Source organism: Callospermophilus lateralis, chromosome 14 (assembly GCF_048772815.1).
Source record: "Callospermophilus lateralis isolate mCalLat2 chromosome 14, mCalLat2.hap1, whole genome shotgun sequence".
NCBI lineage: Eukaryota > Metazoa > Chordata > Mammalia > Rodentia > Sciuridae > Callospermophilus > Callospermophilus lateralis.
This window is the reverse complement of record NC_135318.1, coordinates 62,577,215-62,603,005: the sequence shown is the minus strand read 5'-3', so window position 1 is coordinate 62,603,005 and position 25,791 is coordinate 62,577,215. Positions and strand designations below refer to the sequence as shown.

General features: G+C 44.3%; 1 protein-coding gene across 3 annotated transcripts in view; it reads right to left on the bottom strand.

Annotated features, from left to right (window-relative positions):
- The window catches only part of Hk2 (hexokinase 2), a 59,592-nt gene that overhangs the window by 13,090 nt on the left and 20,711 nt on the right, over positions 1-25,791 (bottom strand). For all 3 annotated transcript variants that reach the window (XM_076833538.2, XM_076833537.2, XM_076833539.2), the window contains 7 exons: positions 11,868-12,016; positions 7,350-7,469; positions 6,625-6,720; positions 5,812-5,911; positions 5,333-5,516; positions 2,971-3,126; positions 1,236-1,469 (listed from right to left, as the gene is read on the bottom strand). In XM_076833538.2, coding sequence (XP_076689653.1) covers positions 1,236-1,469; positions 2,971-3,126; positions 5,333-5,516; positions 5,812-5,911; positions 6,625-6,720; positions 7,350-7,469; positions 11,868-12,016 — 1,039 coding nt within the window. The remainder of the gene's footprint in view (positions 1-1,235; positions 1,470-2,970; positions 3,127-5,332; positions 5,517-5,811; positions 5,912-6,624; positions 6,721-7,349; positions 7,470-11,867; positions 12,017-25,791) is intronic.

Here is a 25,791-nt window from a genome sequence, read left to right as displayed (position 1 = left end):
GCCGCCCAGGTGAGATAAGAGACAGGTGTCCACAGTTAAGGTCAGTGGTATAAATGGTTGCACAGTGGCTCACTGCCTCAGCCCCAAAGTTGGACCTGCAGGAGCAGAGGCTGCCCTCAGCCTTCTCCCTCCATTCTTTCCCATGTTAGGAATCACTGTATAAAAACTCAGATGACCGCCCTGGCGGGGTTTATCCCCCACTGAAAGGAAAGGACACTTCTAGCAAGCCACTGTTCCCTGAGTGCAGTCACAAGAAATCTCCTCTGCCCAGGAGATTGCAATCAGCCTCTGCCAGGGCAGTCTAATAGAATCAGGTGGCTCTAAAGCTACCCATTTTTCATGTTCTATTACTCATTTTATTTGATACTGTCTGGCAAAAAAAAAAAGAGAGAGCACATCTAGAAACATACTTCTTCTGCACTCTCACCTCTCTTTTGCCAGTTTCTGCCACCCATCTCAAGGTATCTGAACAGCTAAAGATAACATGTTATGTTCAGCAAAAAATTCTCCAGGTGATGACTGCTTTGAGCTATGGCTCTGCTACTCCAAGTGTGGTCCATGAGCCAACTGCCTCGCTGGAGGCTGTGAGATGCAGGATCTCAGGCTCACCTCAGACCTTCTGAACCAGAATCTGCCTCTTAAGATCCCCATGTGATTCATGTGCACATTAACTAAAGTTTGGGAGGCACTGAGCTAGGAGATTAGAGAACCTCAGGGCTGAGACCTTCCACAGTGACCAGCTCAGTTAATGATGCCATATTGACCTGGCACTCATGTTAAGAGAAACTAAGTGAGTGCAACAAGAGGCATCTTCCAGGTCCCAACTGAAACTTGAATGTCTGGATATATATAACCCAAGGGATCAAAACATGCAGCGTGGCATCAATTCAATACCCAAATCAGAGGCTGGTAACCCCCAGTGCTGAGGTGGTCCCTGGCAGAATACATAGCACATATAAGAACCACCAAGAATCATAAAGAGTAAAGAATGAAACTCTGTCTTATAAAGAAGAGGGTGGCCAAGAAGAGCACCCAGCAGCCAGGTCATCAGCAGCCTTCAGAAATCACCTCCACCCACACCAGGAACGACATCCCCCAGTAGCCACCCGATGGGAACTATAATTCTACAAAGACCCCCAACACCTTGGGATGCAAAACAGAGCTGCCCTATGGAGTCACCAGGTCCCAGGTACTCTGGGACCTCCTTCACTCCTGGGCCCAACCTGCTGACTCACTGAGGGTGTTTCTTGTAGACGGAGCCATCAACCCCAATGGTGGAGCGCAGCCGATCCTCGCCCTTGTTCTCCTTGATACGCCGCAGCACAGCAGCCAGGGTGGCTGCACATAGGTTGGCCGAGCGTGTGGACACAATCTGGCAGATCCGGTGAGTGGCCACACAGTCCTCCTGCAATGGATTCAGACCCAGCCGCACCAGTACCTGGTAGGCCTTCCGGATGCCATCCTTATCACTGGGAAAGAGAAAGATAGTGTGTGGGCACCTGTCTGACCCACTGTGGCCAATAGGAGGAGGGTATGGGTTGGCAAGAAAGCCCATCAGCTCCAGCAAACCCCATCTATCAGTGAGGGCAGAATCTCTCTTATGACCTTGCTACCTGTTTGTGAGCAGGGCGGGGGCAGGGACAACAAGAAGGGAATACAATGCAACATCGCCACCCTGAGGTTCCTTTCCCAGACATCACAACACACACACTCTCCCACTCATTCACACACACTCACATACAGTGCTACTCTGGCTCATTTTTCCCCCAATAAGAAAAACCAGTATTTCTTTTCTGTGCGCTAATATAAAGATAAGACCTGGTTCATGGACCTTCTGCACTCTTTGCATTTGCCGTTTGCTTGTCTTAGGGTAGACAGACAGAATCTCTGCCTCTATAAACAGTCATCTCTAAACATGTGAATCCAGCTGTGGTGCCCATCTGTCCTCTCTAAAGCAGCCAGAGTTTGTCTGTGACTCAAGATGGTGGGAAAGGGTAGGTGATTTGACACCATAAGTGCCCTTCTCGGGGGAACCAAATGCCTCACTGGACTGAGTACTACCCTCCCCTTGGGGTGTAGCAACTTTAGCCACTGTTTAAAGGTTCCACTCAGAACAAAGTCCTTGGAATGCTTTCACTGCTCCTTTTGGCACTAAAATCACCTCCTCTCTCTACCTGGTTCCTCAACTAATAAGACCCCCTCTATTCACACGAGGAAATAGCAAGAATGGAAAACTAGCCCCAGCTATCAGGATACTATGGGCCATCCTCACTCCCATCCCCCCAGCTGGACTATGAGTGGGTGAATATATCTGTGGGCATCCAAGCACCTATTTTTCTGTTTTGAAGTAGGGCTCAGCGTAGTCCCTTTTGAGAACTGCTGATAAGAAAAGAGATGTCAGAAATTCAGGAGAAGAATAAGGAGATAGATGCAAACATGTGTTAAGGTGCCCCCTTTAATGCCTCCAGGATTTAACCCAGTGCAACAGTCCAAGTCCCTGCATGCACAGGCCAACTGTTCCCAGTACCCTGAGTCACTTTGGTAGCATCACCCTCAAAATCCACAGGAGCACAGACAAGTAAGTAGAGTGAATTCACAGGCCCACCATGGGCCACCTTCAAGACCCTCTTGTGGCCAGGTGACATGGCACATGCCTATAATCCCAGCAGCTTGAGAGCCTGAGGCAGGAGGATCATGAGTTCAAAGCCAGCCTGAGCAACTTAGTGAGGCTCTAAGCAACTCAGCGAGACTTTATCTCTAAACAAAATATTTTAAACAGGGCTAGGGATGTGGCTCAGTGGTTAAGCACCCCCGAGTTCAATCTCCAGTACCACCCCCCCCCAAAAAAGACAATCATATGGACCTCCTGCTCAAAGAGTCAAAAGCCAATGCCCCATCCATGTTCCCCAAATGCCTCTCCCCATAACCAGACACTCGGTGAACAGAGTGGCATTGGGACCAGAAACTTACTCTTCAATATCTGAGACATCTTTGGTTTCAAAGCTGCCTGTGGTAAGCAATTCTGGGCTGATCTTCCCCTGGAACAGCAGCTCTTCCTTGGCCATCTTCACCAGGATGAGCCTTACCAGCTCCCCCATGTACATCCCACTGATCATCTTCTCAAACCTGCAGGGAAATACAGACCAAAACAATAATATCCCCCCACCGTCCATGAATGCACAACTTTCCTAGGGAGGCAAGACACAAATATGTGAGATTCAGCATGCTTTAGAGGTCAGCATGATTAAGGATTAACTTATTCAGGTGGGTGTCGATGTGACAGCTGGGGGGCTGCAGGAACTGTGGGGTTGGGACTGACCCTCAGGCTGGTGGGTCTTGAACAATGGGAAAGAACAGGACTTAAACAGCCAGATGAAACAATCAGGGAGCATAGAACATTCTGGAACAGACTGAATTTTAGGTAATTTAATTTTGTGTAGGAGAATGCTTTTTAAAATTTCTTCTCTCCAAAAAAAAAAAAAACTTCTTTGAAATAAAATCTCATGTAGAGTCCCAATATTTTGTTTCAAGAGGAAAAAAATTTCCACCTGATTAAATATAGGGCACAAGCCTCTTACAGGCCATTTGTGGATTCCTGAGAAAATGGTGGGGTCGGGGGACAAGTTGGGGCAGGAAGATAGTGAGGCAAGATTACAAGACCAGGTTGGAACAGATCTCAAAGAGTCTGGGGGTAAACACAATGGAAGTTTCTGAGCAGGCTGGTGATAGGAGAAGAAACACGTTTTAGAAAGGCAGAGATCAGCTCCCAACCTGAGGCAGTTTGGTAATTTAATTTTCCAGCACTAGGTGACACTGTTTTCTTTAGAAGTCTTTCCAGCGACGACTATGTGGCAGAGGAAATTCAATCTCTTTTGGGCAAAGAAGACCCATTGGTCTCTCAGAAAACCTCTGGGTCTTAGAAAGAGGAGGTTCCCAGGGCTACTGGTACTGTCTAGGACTGGCTTCAGTGACAAGGAGGCCCAGAGCAGGGGTGTGGAGGGGATTTGGACATGACCTACAGAGAGACAACTCAGGCCAAGTCAGGAAGCATTGGAGCTAAGGGACAGATGGCAGCATTTGTTCCGAGCACAAGGCACATTGAAAATGTCAAAGCACCAACATGGGCACCCGCCTTGGGAGTAACCTGGCTTCAACAGTAAGGATTCCACATCTTCACCCGTGAAGCTAGCTGTATGGGAGCTGAGGGAAACACCCCCAGGGCAAGCGGGTCTCTACAGTGTGATGTCAAAGCTCATGATTTTGGGGCTACCTCAGCTGACAATTTGAAAGATGACTTCCCAATCTTTTTTTTTTTTTTAATGGATAAACCAGGAATATGCTGTCAAGACCTGGCTGGCAATTTTGTCTTTTGATACTTCAAAGGGTACAGGGCTCTTTGGAATGACATGGGTGTGTCTCATTAATGGAGGCAGGCATTGAGTGACTTCTCAGCTCATAAACCTCTGGTCATCCATGGCAGACACAACCGGTATGTTCTTAAGTTCAGGTAAATGGACTCACATTCCAATACGTAAAAAAAAAGCTTATGACTTAATAAAACCATGTTTTGAGGAAGAAAGGACTCCCCACCACTAACCTGGTTTATAGGGCTAGTTTTCCTTTCTAAGTAGAGATCTGTGCGAAAAGACTTCCCAAAACAGTCCCAGCACCAAGAAGACCAGAGAGATGCTGCATTGCTCAAAATGTTTTGTAACTATGTTTAGTGCTTGCAGCAAGCCTGTCTCAACATCTTCAGAGACATTTGGCAAATGTGAGAATGAAATAAGGTTGTGTAAGAGTCGAAAGTAACATAAAACCAAGTCTGGCCTGGCTGGAGTGTAGAACATTCAGGTCACAAAATGCTGGGGCCTTTTATCCGATCTACTTCGAGATCATGGTTGGGCCACAGACCCAGGGTGGAGCCCAAAAAGGCTTCTGAGGAGCCAGCTTTTCCATAGGCTTTAGTCAGTCTACAGCTGAGGCAGGAGGCCCTGGGATTCTCTGGATTGGCAGTTAGCAGCCGTCTGACATAACCTGGTCCTTTAGGGGGGAGTAGTGGGTGGGAGCTACTAAGGGGCTTTCAAAAACTAGAATATGACCTTCCAGAGTGAATGTGCTGAAGGATGACCAGGTTTATCACCCGCACTGGTTTTAGAGCCCTCTCAGCAATTTATATTCCCAAATGTTCCCATAATCGGTGGGTGCCTTGGTAAACTTTGGGGGACAAAGTAAGACTATAGAGATGACCTGAAAACAAATCCCCTGTCCCCGAGCAGCCCCAACCTCAGTTCCCAACACACCCCCCAACCCCGCCACCCAAAGGCCCACTCACAGTTGCTTCCCAGGATTCAACGAGCCCATGTCGATCTCTCGGTCAAATTCCGTGCGGATGTCATTGAGCGCGCCATCGTCCCCAAAGGCCCCCCACTCCATGTTGATACACATCCGCCCCTCGTCGCCCTCCACCATGTCGATGTGGCGCATTTCCTCCATGTAGCAGGCATTGCTGCCAGTGCCTGACCAAAGCAAGGGACTGCTCAAGCACCTCCCTACACGTCCCTCCCTGCCCCCATCTTCCTCTCACGCTACTGTCCAAGGCTGCTCAGTATTAGGATCCCTCCCTGCAGACTCCTGGGCTCACCCAATATATGGTCCAGAACTCTACTACCCCCAGCTCCACAAGCCTTGGCTTGGCCCTCCAAAGCAACTACATTGTTATCTTCAAATATAACCCAGTCTACAGATCGCTCCCTTCTTTTCAGCCCACCCCCCCAACTGCACATCTGGCTCTCACACCCAGAGCTCACTCACCCACAATGAGACCAATCTCACAGTTCTGGTCATCATAACCACAAGTCATCATGGTCCCAACCGTGTCATTCACCACAGCCACAATGTCAATATCAAAGTCCTGTAGGGATGAAATGGAGGGTTCTGACCTTCTCACCATCACAGAAGGGATGGATACAGGATGTGAAGATGGAAAAAGAGCAGCAAGACACACAGCTCAAGTGCAATGGGCTTACTAACCCAACTCAGAGCCAAGGAAGGTTCGAGCTGGAAAGCTAGATCCACACCCAAGTGAACATCAGGCAACTCACTCCCACCCTGCTTGTTCTCATTGTGAAGAACCATTTTCCTGACACCAGCCCTGTAGTCTAGTTTGTAGCCATTACTGCATTAAGAAAAGTCAATCTTGTGTGCTTCTTCTACTTCTCTTTCTTCTCCCTCTCACCTCCTCTCTTCTTCCTTCTCTCTCTCCCTCCCTCCCTTTCTCTTTTTATCTCTCTCCCTCCCACTCCTATGACAGAACTTTATCTTGCCCACTCTCTGCCCCATTCTACCGTCATGTCACCATCATGCCAACTTCCTTACTTGAAATGATATGAAGTCTGCTTCAGGACTGAAGGGTTTTTCTTGCACCAAGGCTAAGATTACTTTCCACCATGCTAATCTCAAAACCCCAAAGGCATCCGATCATATATAAAATTACTGGGTAATAGCAGAGAAGAAGAAAACCTCCCCTTAAGCTCTACAAAAGCTTCTCAGGCTGAGTTTGAGGACAGACTTCAGAGTGAATCCCAAAGGGCCTGCACACCCGAGGTCCCACCACTCCACACTCACCCCTCTCCGCTGGATGGCCTTCCGGATCAGAGCCACCACGTCTCTGCCTTCCACACCACTGGACTTGAAGCCCTTGGTCCATGAGACCAGGAAACTCTACAAAACAACCAAGGAATGAATATTGATTTTCTACAATTACAACACAGGCCACACTTTGCCAAGCATCATTAATAGAGCTCTCTGATGCCCGGCTAAGGTCATGATTGAATTTGTAGACTGTCTCCTAACTAGCGGAGGAAAAAGAAACTCAGGCTCCTCCCAGGTTCAGGAAAGGAGATCAAATGAGTGATTCCTTCATGATTTACCATCTCTAAGAAATAGAAGGAGCAAGCTATATACTTGCCAAAATAAGACACCTATATCCTTGAATCATTAACTCCCCAGGCATCCTTCTTCCAAGACCCTTCATCAAAACACTAAGGATCAAAAGAGTTCCTAGCTTCTCATTCCTGTCACCCTGGGTGGGATTGGGACACTATGCAATATGTGTGAAAGGGAGAGTAACAAAGAGCACCCACCTCCCCGATACTTTTTCACCCCCCAACACCTCCACACACGCACAGTCACCTGGAGGCCAGAACTCTCAATAATGAATCCTTAGCTATAAAATCCCGCGGTGCTACTGCCGATACCACAGCAGCAGATGGTCACCAGGGACTTCTTCCCAGTCCTCCCAGCCCCAGGAGCGAAGCAATGCAGCAAGTCTTCTGAAGAACCCATCTTACCTCATCTAGCTTAGTCTGGTGGCAGGGGAATGAGAAGGTAAAGCCCAATGGGAGCTTCTTGTCTTTGATTTGGAGCTTATCCATGAAGTTGGCCAGGCATTCGGCAATGTGGTCAAACAGCTAAGGACACATGATACAGGAAGATGAGCAGGCAGAATGGCACAGAAATTAAGACTTTGGGCTCACAAAGGAATTAGTTGAAATTGTACCAGATCCTCTTCCTACCCTCTGAGCCTTCATTTGCTTTTCATCAAAGAAATGGGAATGGTAACTGGACCTGCCCACAAACAGTTCCCCAAATGATTAAATGAGTCAGTTCATATAAGGGCTTAATACTAGTTAGTACTCATTAAAAGCTGTCCTCCACTTAGACCATCTGTCAAACCTATCTGTCAAAATAACCCTGAGAGGAAGGGGGAAATCATGGCCAAAGTTATCAGAAAGTCCACGCACACCCTACAAATAGGACATCCTTTGGTGGCCCTGGCAGAGACCCCCGGACACAGATGCCTAGCCAATTATCTTACCAGAAAGGAAAGTTCACCTCACCACCACGTAGTACTTCAGCATCCCTGTTTCTTGTGACTGGGGGAGTGGTGGAACATTCTGTGTTGGCATTCTATGAACCAACTTAGCAAAAACGAGTAACTTTTTTCTATTTCTTCCTCTATTCTAAAAACTAATTGCCTGGGGGCAATCCAAAGAAGTTATCTTTGTTTTCTACTTTCAAAAAACGGAAGACTCAGTTCTCTCTGAAGAGCAACAAAGAATAGGGTTTTGTGGATGGGCACTCTCACAACTGTGATCACGCTGAGCAGAACCCACAGCTCCTCAGCCCTGGAGAAAGATGCATTCACAATGAGCCAGGTTTTCAATCAGCCCCAAGGAAGCCCCCTGACTTCCTTCTTGGCCACTCAGCACCCTCAAAGAGAAGTTGGTGACCCTCTAGATGCTGAGAGGATGAGGCCAGAGGTTTGGGGAACAAAATATAAGGAGCTGCCAAAGAAACTGAACACATTCCAAGTGCAAGGTTAACCAGGTGGCAAAAATGAAAAGCTAAGTGGGGGAGGGGGAAGTGGAAAAGAACAACTATCTTTTCCTTTCCAGACAGAAGTAAAGATTCTACTAAAAATTTTCAAAGAATAGTCCTGGGCCAGCACCACCACCACCACCATCACCTGGAAACCTGTTAAAAATGCAAAATCCAGTCTCTCTCCTCCCAAGATCTACCATAGCAGAAACTCTGAGAGGCCCAGCAATCTACTAATAAGCCCTCATCCTGATGCTGTGGTTTAAACCACAGAAAATTATTTGCATTTACTTAGAAACTGAAAGGTTGAGGGAAGATTCACAGTCCTGATTGGCTCCCCATGTTTGGGGTATGGTCAGCAGAAGGCAGCTGGAAGGCAGAGCCAGCCCAACCTGGGAGGGGCCAGTTCTAACTGGGCTCCCTAGGTGGATTCTGTCCCTCAGTCTGATCCCCATGAAGTCAACCACAGCTGATACTGAACCGTCTACCTCTAAACCAAAACATTCTCAAGGACAAGTGCTAAGCCAGGACTGGGGTCTCTCACCAAAGGAGAGCACCAGTGCACAAGTGCCAACTTCCTCTAACAGAGGTCAAGTGTTTTAATATGCAAATAGGGTTTCTAGAGATATCTATCTTGGAGGCAGTTCTGCTCTTCTATTGGGGAAGTTGAGAAGAGAGAAAATATGGGATGTATTAAACAAATTCCCAGCACCTTCTTCCTGACACACTAGTCAATGATCTTTAGTACAAACAGTTTTATCCCCCCCAAAAAGGAAGTTGCAGCAGCTGTTCAAAGAGACAAAGCAATCTTTAGAGATGAAGAGTCTTTAAAAGGAGAAGCAGAAAGTCACCTTCCCCTCACCAGCCCTGACCATGGCTCCCTCCCTAGATGGGAAGGCAGAGGAGAAAGGCAGTGAAGATGCTTTAACTACTGCCCTGCCCAGAAAGTAACCACTGGCCATCTGGGGCTATTTCAATTCATTAGAAAATAATAAAAATAAAAATTCAGCTCTCCAATCACAGTAGCCCCACTTCCCAAGTGCTCAATGCCTCAAGAGGCTGACAGCTACAGGATCATACAGGCCAGATAGAGAGCAGTTCTCCCCCTGCAAAAAGTTCCCTTGCAAAAAGAACCCAGTGCTGGGTTCAAAGAAGTTTTTTTGTTTGTTTGTTTGTTTTTGGTTTTTTGGTACTGGGGATTGAACTCAGGGGCACTGGACCACTGAGCCACATCCCCAGCTCAATTTTGTATTTTATTTAGAGACAGGGTCCTACTGAGTTGCTGAGGCTGACTTTGAGCTCACAATCCTCCTGTCTCAGCCTCCCACCTTCTTTTAAAGTGGGGAAGAGAGACCATCTGCTTCCTTGAACTGGAAGCCTAACCTTTTTTCTGTTAGTTGAGGAACCTACAGATAAGATGCTGAGAGAAAGAGCTAACACCTTCCTGCTATAAAAAGGCTCAAAGGGCATCACTGTGTGGAGTTTGAAAGTTTTCCTTTTCTTTATTGGTCTACGGATCCACTCACTCCCCTTCCCACAAGATATACCTTAAGGATTGTAAGTGCTACTATTCAGGTTTATGACCTACTGCTTAGAAATGGAAGTGATGTGGCAGAAGACACAACTTCCTTTTTGGGGGGATAAAACTGTTTGCACTAAAGATCATTTTGACTAGTGTGTCAGGAAGAAGGTGCTGGGAATTTGTTTAATACATCTCATATTTTCTCTCTTATCAACTTCCCCAATAGAAGAGCAGAATTGCCTCTAGAATCTTACACAGGGACCCACTCTGCCCAGGTTCAGAGTTCCTCAAGAAACATCTGCGAGTTCGGAGTTTGGAAATTGATCTTGGTTTTAACTAAATTTGCATTTTAAAAATCCATTTATTTTCCTTTACTTAAAATACTCATACATAACACCCCAAAAGGGGTAGGAGGTATAGGAAAAAAACAGCACCATTAATTTATAACACTAAAATAACCCCTTAGATTTCCTTTCTGTCTTTTTTCCAAATACTTTCTATCATTTTAGATATATAATGTTAATTCTCTTGCTTAGGAGAAAAATCAACACCCATATTTTCTCCTAGTTTTATTTCTGTTCCATTTTTATATAGTTTTTTTTTTTTTTTCATTGATTCCAAACCTTCCTAACAACCCAACAGTTCTTCATTTCCATGTAGGTCTCATACTCTTTGGTTTTTGTTTATTAATTTGGACTAAAACATTTTGCCTATGTATATACATGAAGAACAGAAACTAGATGGTTTAAGAGATTTCTAGGTAAGCTTGTCAAGGAAAATTTCACTCAGATCATAAATGTTTGAAATGAATTCTCTTTCTGGATTGGCAGAGATACTCCACTTTGTCTGCTGGAGTCCCACACCCTTGCCAGGTCCTGGGGAGGACTCTACAAGGACTGTGAGGTCCTTATGCCCCTCATGGTGAAGGGTTAGTAATAGGCTACAAAGATGTGATGTGTCAGATGACATAAAAATCCACCTTACACATCTTCAGTGAACTGCAAGCATAGCCAAACTTCAGGTGCTATTTTTGGTTTTGTCTTATTTAGTTGATTCTCAAATATTTGTGATCTGGGGGATGAGGCTCAGAATGGGTGAGGGAGGCAATGGGAAGAAAAGATGATCACATCCCCCTTGGTGGCCACAGGATCCTGGAGCAGAGTACAAAGAAGCAATTGGAAGGACAGAAAAATAGTTGAGTGCCAGTTTATGGGCCAGGTTGTGTGAAATACTTAATGTGCATCCTCCTCTCCTCTAACCCCACCACAGTTTCCATACTCTCATCCCTCTCTTCAGATGAATAAACTGATGCTCTACGAAGTGCCATCATTACTTGCCCAGAATCCCTCAGCCAGATTGCCTGAACACAGGGGCCCAACCTCCTCAATGCAACAGCATGACACAGGTACAGGGGGAACCAGCGGAAGAGACTCACCCCTGTGTCTCCCTGACTTTATGTTGGAGCCACGTGACACCCTCCACAGAGATAAAATGCCCACAATCCCAGGGACCCAGGCTCCTTCTCCAACCCCAGCATTCAAGCAAGGAAAATAGGTTTACCCTCAAGGCCACTCCCAAAGTCAAATAAAGGATCTAAAAAAATACCTTCTTCACTTGCTCTGCTCATAATCAGGAATTCCTTTCCCAGGAGTGGCCTGGTTTGGTAGAAGGAACAGGGAACAGAATTATGAGGGCTCACCACCTCTCCCAAGCCTTAGGCCATCTTTGTGACAATGCTGAAGAGCATTCTACTCCATTTCTCCTCCAGGCATTCCTTTTTATTATTGAGCACGCGCTGCATATAAAATGTGGCAGAAAGAGCCAGGCTCTGGCCGACAGGGATCCCTACAGCTGTGCTAGTATAGTATCCATTCATGATAGTGTCTCCAATCTGAGAGCAATGGGAGAAGGTGCAGAAAGGACATCTCAAGGAAGGTGTTCGTAGACCCTGAGAGAGAGGCCATACCTGAGTGCCACTGCCTCGCATGATGTCCTCAGGGATGGCGTAGATCTGGTTCTCCATCTCAACCTTCTGGAGCCCGTTGTCCGTTACTCTCACACGGAGCACACGGAAGTTGGTCCCTCCAAGATCCAAAGCCAGGAACTCTCCATGTTCTATACACAAAGAAGGGGACACTGTCAGTTTGGGGAAGACAAAGTGAAACTGCCTCACAGAGACCAATCAAGACTTCAAACCCCGAGTCCCCTCACGGACACTGGCCATCTATAGGTGACTGCATGGCCAAGGGATTTTACTTCTTTTCTACACACAGTTAGATTTGATCTTCTTAATGTTAAGCACTTTTTTAATTTCCTTTTACAATTCACATCAACAATGAGGCATTTTCACATCCAACAATAGGGTGCTCAACCCCTCAAGACTGACTCTACTAAGGGATTTCTGCAAGTCCTCATGGAGCATATGGACCCCAGCAAACCCTGTGCCAGGCATCCAGGCCTCAGTCCTCAGAATATCCAGCAGGTCTGAGCCCTGGACCTGTGCCAAATTGTAACCACTGTACAAAACTGCCTAAAAATGTTTGCACACTCCAATGGCGATCTCTTACTACAGAATGAAAGAATCACATGATGGAGAATAGAACAACTGTCTATGTACTCAGTGGCCTAGCAAATAAGCCAACCAGGTGCCCCCAGAGGATCTCAGGCTTATTAGAGTGTGAGAGGATGTTGACCCCAGAGTGTGAAAGACATGAGTTAGACCACCAGCTGCTCCACTCAACCCCCAGAACTGTGAAGAAGTCAGAAAGGAGACAGTAGGTCTCTAAAATTTCCCACAGACACAAATCGGTCAAATCTTCACGTGCACCAGAAAGGCAGAGTTCCTTCCCGCCAGGAAACAAGCAGTGCAGACAGGAAACATCCAGATTCTGGATAATAATACAGCCGACCACAGGGAAGTGGCCCATTGTATGGCACAGAATGAAAATGCTGAAGAGGCGCGGAGCCCAGAGCCAGGGCTGGGAGAGGAGGAGGGCTCACGTGCACACCTCCTCAACCCATAATGGCTCCCAGAGTCTTCTGCGGCCCTACCACACAGCATGGCTTCTGGAAGGATACAGGGTAATTTCCTGGGAAACACTAATTGACATGTTTGTCAACACTTAGCCTCTTTCCCAGTGGAAGCCAGCCACTGAAGTAAGGTGCAATGGTTGGGAGGGTCAGGTACCTGTTCTCGCTAGATGAAATGAAGGGCTCATTCTGTGCCAGGTCCCCTGAGCACCTTCAGCTCTTTGGCCCTGAGAAAAGCTAAAACTTGCCAACTCCCTGACAACACCACCACAGTCCCCGAGTGCAAAAGGGACACTGGGAGCAGACAAGACGCACTGGAGATTCCTCAGGTTTCATCTGCACACAACCAGCTGTCAGGAGGTATGACACTGGTAGACAGGCTCTTCTGCCCATGTTACCTACATGAGAATCCTGGTGCAATCACTTTTCATCCAAGACTGGTTCCTGAGCCTCTGAGCCTCAGCTGCCTCATCTCTAAAATGGGAACAGCATACCTCATGGGATTGTTGTGAAGAGAAAAAATAGATGTTATGCCCCCAGCACTGTGCCAAGAACTTAAGGAATGCTCACTAGGTCCCAGATATGTCCTATCCAGGCTCTCAGAAAACACTGCCCCACATGTACGCTGGAGAGTCTCCCAGGCCCACGATGGCAGGGGAGACTATAGACATCTGTCCAAGTCAATGGAAGCAGCTCCAGTGACTTCAGCATTCCTCCTGAGGACTAATTTTCCATTCCCTGCTGGCATCTGGAGGCAGCCTCATCACACACTACAGCTGCCAATTCACTAAAGCAACCACCCGTCTGGGGTGGCTCTGCCCCCTTCATGGCCATGGGCGACTTTTCCAGACACTCCGGTTCTGAGCCTCCCCTGGTAGTGGGACCTCAGCCAGATTCTAGGAAACGCTATGTGGTGGTTGTCATGAGGGATGAAAAGGAAAATCAAAGATGAACTGCCTCATCAGCACTCTGAGGCCCAGGGCACACACGATCCGCTGAATCAGTGACCATGGGGGACGAGGCAGCCAGGGCTGGCCCTGGTTGGTTATCATCCAAGGCCAGCCCAGCTGGATTCACTGCAGGGGCACAGCTCCATCAGGAATGTGGTTTTGCCGTATTTTCTGGTGGGCTAAAGGGAAACCACAAATAATAAAGTACTGTCAAAAATTCTGTTCTAAGAAGGAAATGTCATCCCTTGCTTTCCTCACAACAGGCTCATCTAGAACAGACATCTCTCCTCATCCTTCCACATTTCTACTCCTCGTGACCCCTCCACAAACACCATGATCCCAACTATCACAGCCAAGGACTACTTCTGAGTCCGGAATCTGAGCCAGCACAATGACTCCATAAATTCTAAGGTGTTCTCTTCAGGATAGTAGACAGACCCTTCTTCTACTGCCCATATCCCCACCATGCATGACAGTCCCCCCCATGGTTCAGTGCTGGACCATAGAGACAGCAGACAGACCTTGTGAATTCTTGCTCAGCTGGCGTGTTGCCCTTGTGGCATGGGCACACAGTGTCCCATGTTATGTAGCAATTAATCTTTGCCAATCTGCTAAGTGAAAGTGATATCTGATTTCTTTAAACTTGGTTTCTTTCATTGGTATACAAGTTAACATTTTGAAAGGTTGAATGGAGTTTCTTTTTCTGTGAATTATCTATTCATGACTTGTTTTTGTTTTTTTAAGATAGTCATGATTATCTTTAGACTCTTAAAAAAAAAACTCTTTGCATAGTAAAGAAAACAGCTTTGATGATTATATATTTGCAATTATTTTTCCTAGTTGGATGTTTATCTTTTAATTTGATGCATGCTACTTTCACCCATGCAGAAAGATTTGATTTTTTATATTGTCAAAATATTCATAGTTTGAAGATTTTTAGTGTCCTATCTCCAAAAATTCTGAAGAATAAAGATTGTATTCAGTTACCTCCCTTTCTAGCTCTCTCCAATTCCTCTTAAACATGGTCACAACTGTTCTAATATAAGGAGGCAAGGGATCACCAAAGGTTTGTTTAACAGGGCACTGAGCCACACACCCGCCAGCCTTTTTTTTTAAAAAAAAAAAAAACAAAAAACAGGGTCTCTCTCTAAGTTGCTTAGGACCTTGGTAAGTAGCTGAAACTGGCCATGAATTTGCAAGCCTCCTGCCTCAATTTCCCAAGAGACTGGGATTACAGACATGTGCCACAGCACCCAGCTAAAATTCTTCTATTATGATCTTTTTGAAAAATAAAATCCAGGACCTTATCTTCATTTCTCTTATCCCTAGCACAGAGTTCAGACTTATTCCCATTTGGATGGTTATGCTAAAAAGAAAAAGAAAAGACAGAGGCAGGTGATAGGGAGATTTAGCAGACTGATGGCCCAACGGTGGATGTCTTGAACAGGAGAGAAACTGTTATAAACATCTCACTGATCTTCAACAACCCAGTTAGGCACCCTAATCCTAAATTGCAAAGGAGAAAAACAGGCTCAGGTCAAGTCATTCCAACCAAGATTCCAATCCAGGACTAGCAAAGGTTTCTGCTGCAATGAGCAAGGAGGCTGCTCATAGGAAAGCTGTAAATTTTCAAATAGGGAATTTTTCACTAACTACAGCAATTTATAAGACCTTGAGGTGACAGCAGGCCCCAAGCTGGCCTGGGTGACAAAGGAAATGATTCTGTGTCTCAGAAGCTGAATCACTTGGTGAAGGTCATTTGGGGGTAAATGAGAGCTAGGATTGGAAACCAAGTCCATCTGACTCTAAATTAGTCTGTGCTTTTCCCTTGCTACCACACCCTCATCTTTCATGGTTTCTGGAAGCCATAAAGTAGCAAGGAAGAAAGCAGACACCCTAAGCTTTTATCAGTAACCACAGCCCATATCCCTGGGTTTATTAGACGGCTATATCCTCTCAAACTGGACCTTCCATATTGAGTGGAGGATAGGACAAGTGAGGTGGCAGGTACATAGCCATTAGTAAGAGGTGACACACCCTTCTCTACAGTGGAACTCAGAACCTACTGATGCAGGCTTTTTTTTTTTTTTTCTTTTTGGTAGCCACAAATTGATGCTCTCTCCCGTACAATTATATCAAACCATTGTTCCCACCTTGTAGGACACTTTCCAAGTCCTCTCTGCTGAAGGACTCCCCACTCTGGCAAGAGAAGGGGCACCAAAAGAGGGATGGGAAGGAAAACACCCAAAGAAATGACAATGGTCTCTAGCTAAGAGGAACTGGAGATAGGAGTGTTTGATGGTGCCACCCTCCATCAAATTGCCCAACGGTGAGAGTTGAAGAGGTGCCCTCTGGCAGGGTTTGTTTGCTGACTCATTTCTCATCCTGGACTACGGGCAGCCCACTTTCAGTTCCACTCAGATACATAAGGTCAGCAAGATAAAGGGGTTTTAATTTCTCCTGGGAACTCACCTGTCACAGGGGAACCTTGAGGACTGAAATGACATTTGATTAACCACCTGACCATGATGGTCAATGTAACCTTAGTTGATGTGACATAACTAATTTATTTGGTGCCACCACTCCAGCATTGTTAATATTGTGTACTAACAGGTATCTGGTCCCAGCAATGTCTGAGTTGTATTTTTTCCAACAGGGTCTATTTTCAATCGTTAGGTACTTGCCACTCATTAAAATAGATCACCACCTGTTCCTTTCAGGCACTCAGAGCAGAGTGCCAGTCAGTGCTCTAAGCACTTGCAAACAGTTTTGGTTTTGTTTTGTATTGTTAAGCAGCAGTGCCCTTTCATCTGAGGCAACTGTGTTAACAAATGGTAGTGCCCTGGTTGATTGAGGCTGGAGCAGAGTCCAGCCCCTCACTCCCCAGCCTCAGGTAATTAAAGATACTTCAGACTGCAGGAGTCTCTTTCTTTCCTTTTATTCTTTTTCCTCGTTTTATTTATTTATTCTAATTTATTATACATGACAGCAGAATACATTTCAATTCATAGTAAACATATGGAGCACAATTTTTCATTTCTCTGGTTTTTCACAAAGTAGAACCCCACCATTGGTGTCTTCATACATGTACCTAATGATGATCAACTCATTCCACCATCTTTCCTACCCCTACCCCTATGCCCCTCTCCCTTCCCCTCCCTCCCCTTAGCCCTATCCAAAGTACCTCCATTTCTCCCATGCTCCCTCCACACCCATTATGGATCAACATCAAGAAAAAAACATTACCAAGAGAAAACATTCAGTCTTTGTTTTTTGGGATTGGCTTACTTCACTTAGCATGATATTCTCCAATTTCATCAATTACCTGCAAATGCCATGATTTGATTCCCAGGAGTCCCTTTCACCTAGTGTTCCCAGAGTGCTAGGCATCCATAAAGATGGCAAGGTCTGCCCTTAGTGAAGGTTAAGGGAGGTTAATTAAGATACAGCTCACAGCCAGGTACAGTGGCACACGCATATAATTCTAACGACTAGAGAGGCTAAATAGGAGGATCCCAAGTTTGAGGCCAGCCTCAGCAACTTAGTGAGGTCCTAAGCAACCCAGTGAGATGCTGTCTCAAAACAAAAATAAAAAATAAAAAAAGGCTAGGGATGTGGCTCAGTGGTAAATTGTTTCTAGGTTAAATTCCCAGTACCCCCCCAAAAAAAGATACAGCTCACAACAACAACAAAAAATTTTAACTAACAAATAAATATAAAAAAGATACAGCTAACCTCCCATACCCTCACTTCCAATTTTTATTTCTTCTCAGTGCTTCTATCGTTTACGTAGGGCTCTATCCTGTAAGATTTCATTTTGTTAAATTTGAGACTGGGGTCCACAATCAAAAAAATTGGAAAAAAAAAAAAAACTTCATTTCAAAAAATGTTTGAAAAAAATCACTATTTTAATTGACAAAAAGTGAATTTGTGATTGAACCATCTCACAAAGTACTTTCCATTCTTGCCATTAGTTGTTTCGCCAATGATCATGGGAGACAGTTACTAAAGACTTCTTAGCTATCTGGTGCTACATTAACCCCAGGCCCAGACTTAACAGGGAGAGAGGGAACAAGTATTGAAGGAAGGATTATTTCTGCTGTGACAAGGAAGGTTTCTTGGGAGGCAACACAAGATGGCCAGGATTTAGTGAATATAAAGTTGCTAGACAGAGAAAAGGGGACATGTAGATGCAGTGGCCATGTGTGAAAGTCCATGGCATGCCCACATATCCAGAAGGCAGGACAGTGGATTGTTTAACTATACAAAATGGCTCTGATTTGTGGCTTCCAGAAAATGGTATTTCCAAAGTGTGTCCTTGACACAAGGTTTATATAACATGGTTACAAGCATGCAGCTAATGCCATTGCCAATAACTTGGTTCTTCAGCAGGTCAGATTTGCATTTTCACTGGAGTTGGTGGCGATAAGGTAAGGGAGGCTGGCTAGAAGGCTGCCATGACAGCCCAGCTAAGTAGCAACAAAGGCCTGGGTCCCAGGCCATGCAGATGGTCATCTGTCCCATTTGCCAGGATGGAAGGATTTCCTATGGTGAAACTAGGGGAGTCCCAAGCACACCAAAATGGTTGTACTACACCAGATCCAACCATACTCTTCCAGCTCTTCCTCTTCACCCAATGCCTAAGCATGAAGCCTTCAACTTTGAGGCAGATCAAAGACACACATCCAGTTCTCCATATTAATTCAGTGCCTCCAAAGGGACCTGCCCCTTCCTGCCCTGCATTATCATTTTCAGTGGTCCTAGGTGAATGCACTGAACATCCTGGATCACCTTCCATGAGATGGCTTTGGTTTGAGGAGACCTTGTTCTTCCCCTGCTCACACATAGTATGGATTGCTCTAAGAATGTAAGGGCATGGGTTCCAACTGCATGGAGAACTAATAAGGTAAATCTCCAGGTCCTGGGGAGGCAAATCCAGCAAGACACAGGTTTTGAGGTGCAATTTCCCATGTACTTGGAACCACCACAGTCACTACCAAATCTGGCAGCCTTTTCTTAAGCTCCAGGATCCTGTTACTCTGTTACAATGCAAAGCCCACCTCTGCTCAACAGCTCAGCAATAAAGTGACCCCATTATCATTAAAGTTATTGTATTGTTGTGCTTAACAGTCAGCTGGTGTCTGGTACAATCAATTAAGATGGAAACAGGATCTTCTACACCTTTGGTTTAGAAACCATTTTAAGCAACAAGATACTTTTTTTTCCCAAATAAAATCAGCATTCTTTAAAAAAAAAAAAAAAAATAGAGCTGCTCCAAATGAAGTCCAACTGAAGGGAGGGAGTTGAAGCATACAAAAAGCACATGGTTAGTAGATTCAGAAAGCAGAGTCTGTTGCTTTTTCACACTGGAATGTTTCATACTTTCAAAATATGTGCCAGCCACAGAGAGGTGTTCCATTAGCCCCACAGAGATGAAATCATCCTTCAAAGGATTAAAACATGATTATGTTTCAATATTGTGCATGCTTTGAGCATGTTAACTTTTTTAGGTAGGAAGATCTAGGTTTGAATCCTGTTTTAACATGTACAGTATTAGCCACATGACTTCAGGTAATTTATTAGAAATCTGATACTCAGATTGCATCAGCTGTTAAAACAAAGGTGGGCAGGATAATATAACCTCCTCTTTAACCAACACCCCAGGACACAGGATATCATATACGCACACTCATAGGAACACCATCAAAATTCAACACAGTCAGGGCACAATGTGTGACGCAAGTAAATGCCATCTACTATAGGGAGGCTATCGGGGCAATCTTTGATTTATATTATCGGTACTACATAAATCCATTTATTAACTTGCTTGTGTGCTAGCTGTTGATTTAGGCCTTTACTGCATGGCTGTTGATATAATGTGCAGCAACCAAGATAAGGGCTTCTTTCAGGGTTTCACTGGCTTCCATGCAACCGATCACCAGCCCAGTCTCCCTTTATCATATCGTGTGCTTTGCATTATATGGCCTGGTATCACTCTCTAATTGTCTCATCTGGGTAAGCTTTATCTCCCCAAAGACAGTTTCCACTCTTCAAAGGCAGGGCACAAGGCAACTTGGCACACCGCTGCCTCACAGAAGGCCAAGTCTCACAGAGGTCTTTCTTAATCAAACTGATCAGCTAGACCTGACTTTGGAAAAGAAGAATGAATGCATTGTGCTAGCCACATAGGCAACACATACACATAAAATGTGCCACGAGAGTTGTGCTTAAGGACCCAGGCACTGGCATCCAGCTGGCTGAACTAAAATCCCAACCCTGCCACCTGCTTGTTTTATGACTTTGGGCAAGTTGGCTGCTCTTTCTAAATCTAGTTTCTTTTTTCTGCAGAATGAAGGTCAGAGGACCTACCAAGAATTCATGCATGCTGCCAGGCACAGTGGCACACGCCTGTAAATCCCAGCGGCTAGGGAGGCTAACGCGGGAGGATCGAGGGTTCAAAGTAAAAGGAAGGTGATAAGAAACTCAGTGAGACCTTATCTAGTAAAATACAAAAAGGGGCTGGGGATGTGGCTCAGTGGTCGAGTACCCCCGAGTTCGATCCATGGTACCAAAAAAAGAAAATAGAATTCATGCATGCTTAGCACAGTTTCTGGCATTTTAATACATCTACAATGTTTATCATCATCACCACCACCAATACCACCATTACCTACTCTCCAGGGAGTTAAGCCTGTGTAAGGTGGAGATACACTCACCTGTGAACATAAATCACAGTTCAGGGGAGGGCAGAAATGTTGATGGATCAATTTGAAATTGACTTGCCTTCAATCTACCTGATAAGGCAGTTATATCTTAACACACTAGCCAAAACAAAGAGGCGAGAAACACAGAAGATACTGTATTTCAAAATTAGAATGTGACTGGAAAGTTTATAGCTTTTCAATGGATTGTACTTAATTTTTGTTTTTATTTGTTTTGTTTGGGGATTGAACCCAGGGGCATTTTACTACTAAGCTATATTTCCAGTCTTTTTTTTTTTTTTTTTTTTTTTGAGACAGGGTCTCATCAAGTTGCTGAGGCTGGCCTCAAATATACAATTCTTCTGCCTCAGCCTCCCAAGTTGCTGCACTTACAGGTGTGTGTCTGTACTTTAAGATTACAAAGTCAATCCATTGATGATCTATTTTTAAAGATAATCTGATTTGTCCCAGAACCTTTTGTTCAGCAACATGAGCCAACAGAAACTACAAATCTTCTGGCCAGGGGGTACCTACCTCACTCCAAATTCTAACTCTGTCACTAACTGGTCACAGGTGACCGTGGCAATCGTCAATCCTCTTTTAGACTCACTTGCCTTATTTTTAAAGTGGGAATTTCTCTTTTGTAAGGTTTTTATGGAAAGTAAAATAAATTTGTGCAGACAGTTTAATATAGACATTATGTACACTCATTAAATAGTGCCAATTATTCCTGCATTTCCTCTTAATACAGAATTCTTCTCTGAAAAACTGACCCTTTTAATGTGTGTGTGTCAGGACCCTGACAGTACTGTGAGTAGGACTGGTGTTGCAATCCTCTGCTCAGTGATGGCATAGATTAGGGCTGCCTGCAGAGAGTTCAGGCTGGTGTCATCCCTGACAGACACAAACAATGCTTCCTTTACCTGATTCTTCACTGCAAAAGTCAAGGGACACAGACAAAAAAAATATTGGTGAGGATATGAGGCATGCAGAAGTCTTTCCACTTCGTAAGTGGAAGTATAATATGGTTCAACAATTTAGGGGAAAGGTCTGGGATTTTTAAAAATTGAAGCATATACCACATCAAACTATGACCCAGTAATTCCATTCCCAGTTGTTTTACCCAAGAAAAATGAAACTTGTGCCCCCGAAAGAGCTTGTGCAAGAATGTTCATGTTAGCTTTACTCTTAATACCCCTAAACTGGGAACTTCCTAAGCATCCACCAATATTCATGTCAAATATGACTCCAATGAGATCATGGAATCAATAACCAAAAGGAACAAACTACTGATAGAAACAACATGAATAAATTTCAGATTATGATGCGTAAAAGACTTGAATAAAAAACAAATACTCTATGAATCTATTATGTGAAGTTCTGAAACAGGCAAAGCTAATATGCATGGAAAATATTAAAATATGCTGGCCTCTGGGTTGTCAAGGATAGGAACTGACTGGAAGGAGGCATGAGAGAACTTTCTGTGGTGTATTTATAAGGATTGTATTAAACAGGTGCACATATTTTTGTCAATTCGTCAAATGATACATTCAAGATTTGTCATTTCATTGCATGTAGATCTTACCCCAAAAGAATATTGAACTCTAGACATGCTCAATTTTTAGAGTTGAACTGAACAGATTTTGGCAATTTATTTTGCAATGCTTAAATAAGATGGACTGATAAAAAAAAAAAATAAGATGGACTGATAGATGGAAGGATAAAGAGGTATAATAAGGCAAATCTAGTAAATATTATGCTCACTATGGAATACTTTGAACTTTTTAAAACTGGGGGGAAAACAAGAACTTTTTAAAATTATTTTATTTTTTTAATTATTAATTTAAGTGTAGAAACTCATGGGGTACCATGTTATAATTTGATACAATGTGTAATGATCAATCAGGGTAGTTAAGATTTCTATCTCCTTAACATTTTTAATGTTTAATTAACACATAATAATTGCATATAACCTGGCTGACATTGAACTCAATCACCTGAGTAAGATATTCTCGGACTTGTTTATATCCATCATAATATAGTTATTTGTGTTAACTATACATCTTCACACACATAGTCCACTCAGTTGATGAAGCAAAGGTACTTGATAATAGTCTTTGAACATCTCCACGACAGCAGGGTTTGGGATCTGCTGACATACCCTGCCTTCTCACAGAGAACCCATAAAACATGACTTGGAGGTTCATTTTCCTTCAGTGTAATGGAACTACCCATCAAAAGTGGATGCCCTGAAACTTCCTACGGTCTCTCCCAGATTTTCTACCTGGACTTACTGCCAGTCTAGAACAAGACTGGGCCAAGGATCATTTAAGGCAGATGCTTTTGAACTTCTAATTGAAAAACACCTAGTAGATTCTGGCTAGCAACTTAAAAAAAAAAAAAAAATGTAAAGTAATAGATCTAACTGCATCACACTTGAGAGTAAACATTGGTCCCTGAATCTAGTGTTATTTTGGATAAACATTAATGCATTTGTGTTTCCTGCTGTGAGGATATGGTCCAGAAAAGTCAGAAAGCTAGTGATTTAAGGATTAGGTCATTCTAGATGAGAGGTTTAGATTCAAGGCTTAATTCCATGGATTAGAAAAGTAATGCTGGAAACCAATGGGCTGAGAACCAAAGGCTCTGATAAAGGTGGTATTGAATAGACACCACTGGAGCAAAGGTCTCGAGCCTTCTATGGGAGAAACACCTTATCACCAGTCGCCAACAACAGGAGGCCAGACCTTGGCCAGGAAGCAGGTGCAGAAGTGCAGCCCCCACGGCTGCGCATGACGCCACTGTCTGCCCACAAGTGTGCCTTTGGTCTTTCCTCTCAGCATTTTATTGTGATACCAAAGAGAGAGAGAGAGAGAGAGAGAGAGAGAGAGACAGAGAGAGAAATCTTTATTTTTAGTAGTCTCTGTCAATTTAGGAATCCTCAACCTTCACTGCCACATTCCATCACTCACTCCCCAAATGACAAAACATAAACTTGAAAGCCTTGATGTTGACCACTCTAAATTATTTCATTCCTTCACCTCCCCATCCCCAGTTCCATTTTCTTCTCGAGAAAAAAACCCAGTTGGTTACATGGTGTACATGTTCCAGTTTATATCCTATTAACTTCAGGATGTGTATAGGTATGGGTCCATAAGCATGTATAGCATTGCTTTGAGGGATTCTTTTAAAATTTACATTCAACATTAACTTTGCACATAGGAGATACATATATTTCCACATTTTTTCACTCACTCATTACTTTTAAATTTTTTTGTAAGGTACTACAACCCAGGGGCTTTCTACCATGGAGCTACATCCCCAGTCCTTTTATTTTGTTTTGAGACAGGGTCTTGCTAAGTTGCCCTGCCTGGCCTCAAACTTGCCACCTTCCTGCTTCAGTCTCCAGTGTTGTTGGAATTACAGGTGTTTGCCACACGCTGAGCTCTTTTATTATTTTTCAATGTCTCCATATTCACACGTGCTCATTCCTATGCTGAACAGTATCCTATCACATGAATATACCACAGACTGTTTCCAATATGCTGTCCTTATAAGCAACACTGCTATGAACATTATTGGACATGTCTCCTTGGATTCATACAGGAATGAATCATATGAGAGTTTATTCAGAGTATATGGTTGGAAATGGAATTGCTGAGATGTCATATACATGGCTTGCCCCATAATCTGTTCTTCCCAACAAATTTATTCACCTGCCTGTAGTGCAGGCTAAACCACCAGCCCCAACCTCATTTCAAAAAATTTTTGTTTGGCACTAGCTACGTGCTGCAGTTCCAAGTGCACAGGCCAGGCATGTGCACAAAGACACAATACGTCAAATGTTGTCTTGATACCTCAACTTTAGCACATTTGGGTTTGATTCCTGGCTGAGCCTCTCATTAGCTGTGTGATCTTTGGCAAGTTATTTGACCATCCAATCTCAATTCTTCATCTAAGATAGGCCGATAAAATTTGCACCTTTTAAGGTTTTGTGAAATGCAAATGAGTTCACACATGTAGGTGCTCAGGAGAGTCCTAATCCCATAATATATATCTGGACAATATTTAGGGTACTTACTTGATACTACTGCTGGGTAAATAAAAACTGTCCTTCAAGAGCCAGTAAATTTATCAGAATGTCAAATAGGAATAATAGAAATGGGTGTGGTTTCCAGTCCAAGAGAGATAGGTTCATTAAATGTGCCAATCTAGAGGGCATTGGAGGGAGAACTCCTGAGTCTGCCACCTCCAAGGACTCTTTGAAGGGCTGACACACACACACTCAGAACAACCCTGAACAAGGTCACACCATCAGCACTGAGTCCAGACTGGATCCTGAGGCTTCAGCAAACATAGACTTATTTTAGGAATTATACAAAGTCTTGTTAGACAAACAAGGTCCCTAAAGACTCTCAGGATGGTGAGCCTTAAGGACACAAATATGATGCAAACAGGCATGTGGTACGTGAATAAGCTGTAACCCATGCCTCCCTGCAGCCCGTAAACTCCAGCTCTGTGACTCCTCTGCAGCACCTCACCAGAGACCAGCTGACATCTTGGAGTCCTCTCCTCCCTTCTAGTTCTTGGACTTGGGCTTCCACTGCCCTGGCAACTGCTCCCTGGGCTCTTTCCCCTGTTCCTCTAGATGTGAGGATCTTCCCCTGGCCCCCCACACTCATGGGCTCACAGATGCTTCGTTTCTGACATGGGATGCTATCATGAGGACTGAATGAAACAAGTAGTGTGGAAGCTCTTACAGCTCATTATAACCTCTTCTCTAAGGATGCTGCCATCCAGGCAGCTGTGCTCAACCTCCTGACATTCCCTTTGAATCTTCTCTGCCCAACACAACATGCCAGGGACATTTCTGTATCTCCAATCTGGACCCCTCCACTCCCGCTCTGTTCCACAATTACTGTTGATGATATAACATTACCAAGACAGTTCTGCTCACAGTCCTTCTATTGACTCCCCAGTGCCTACGAAGAAAGACTGGACGTTTGAGCCTTGCATGGGTGGCACACCATGAAACAGGGATTCTGTATCCAATTAGGGAATTAAAGAAAGCATAATAGGTTCTTATTGCAATAGAACTTCAGAACCTTTGATACCTCATGCGCACTGTGGTTTTTCACATTTCCCCAAGTTTATTCAGACTTCTAGTATTTTTTTCATAAAGCTCAAAAAATAATCTAGGATGAGCCAG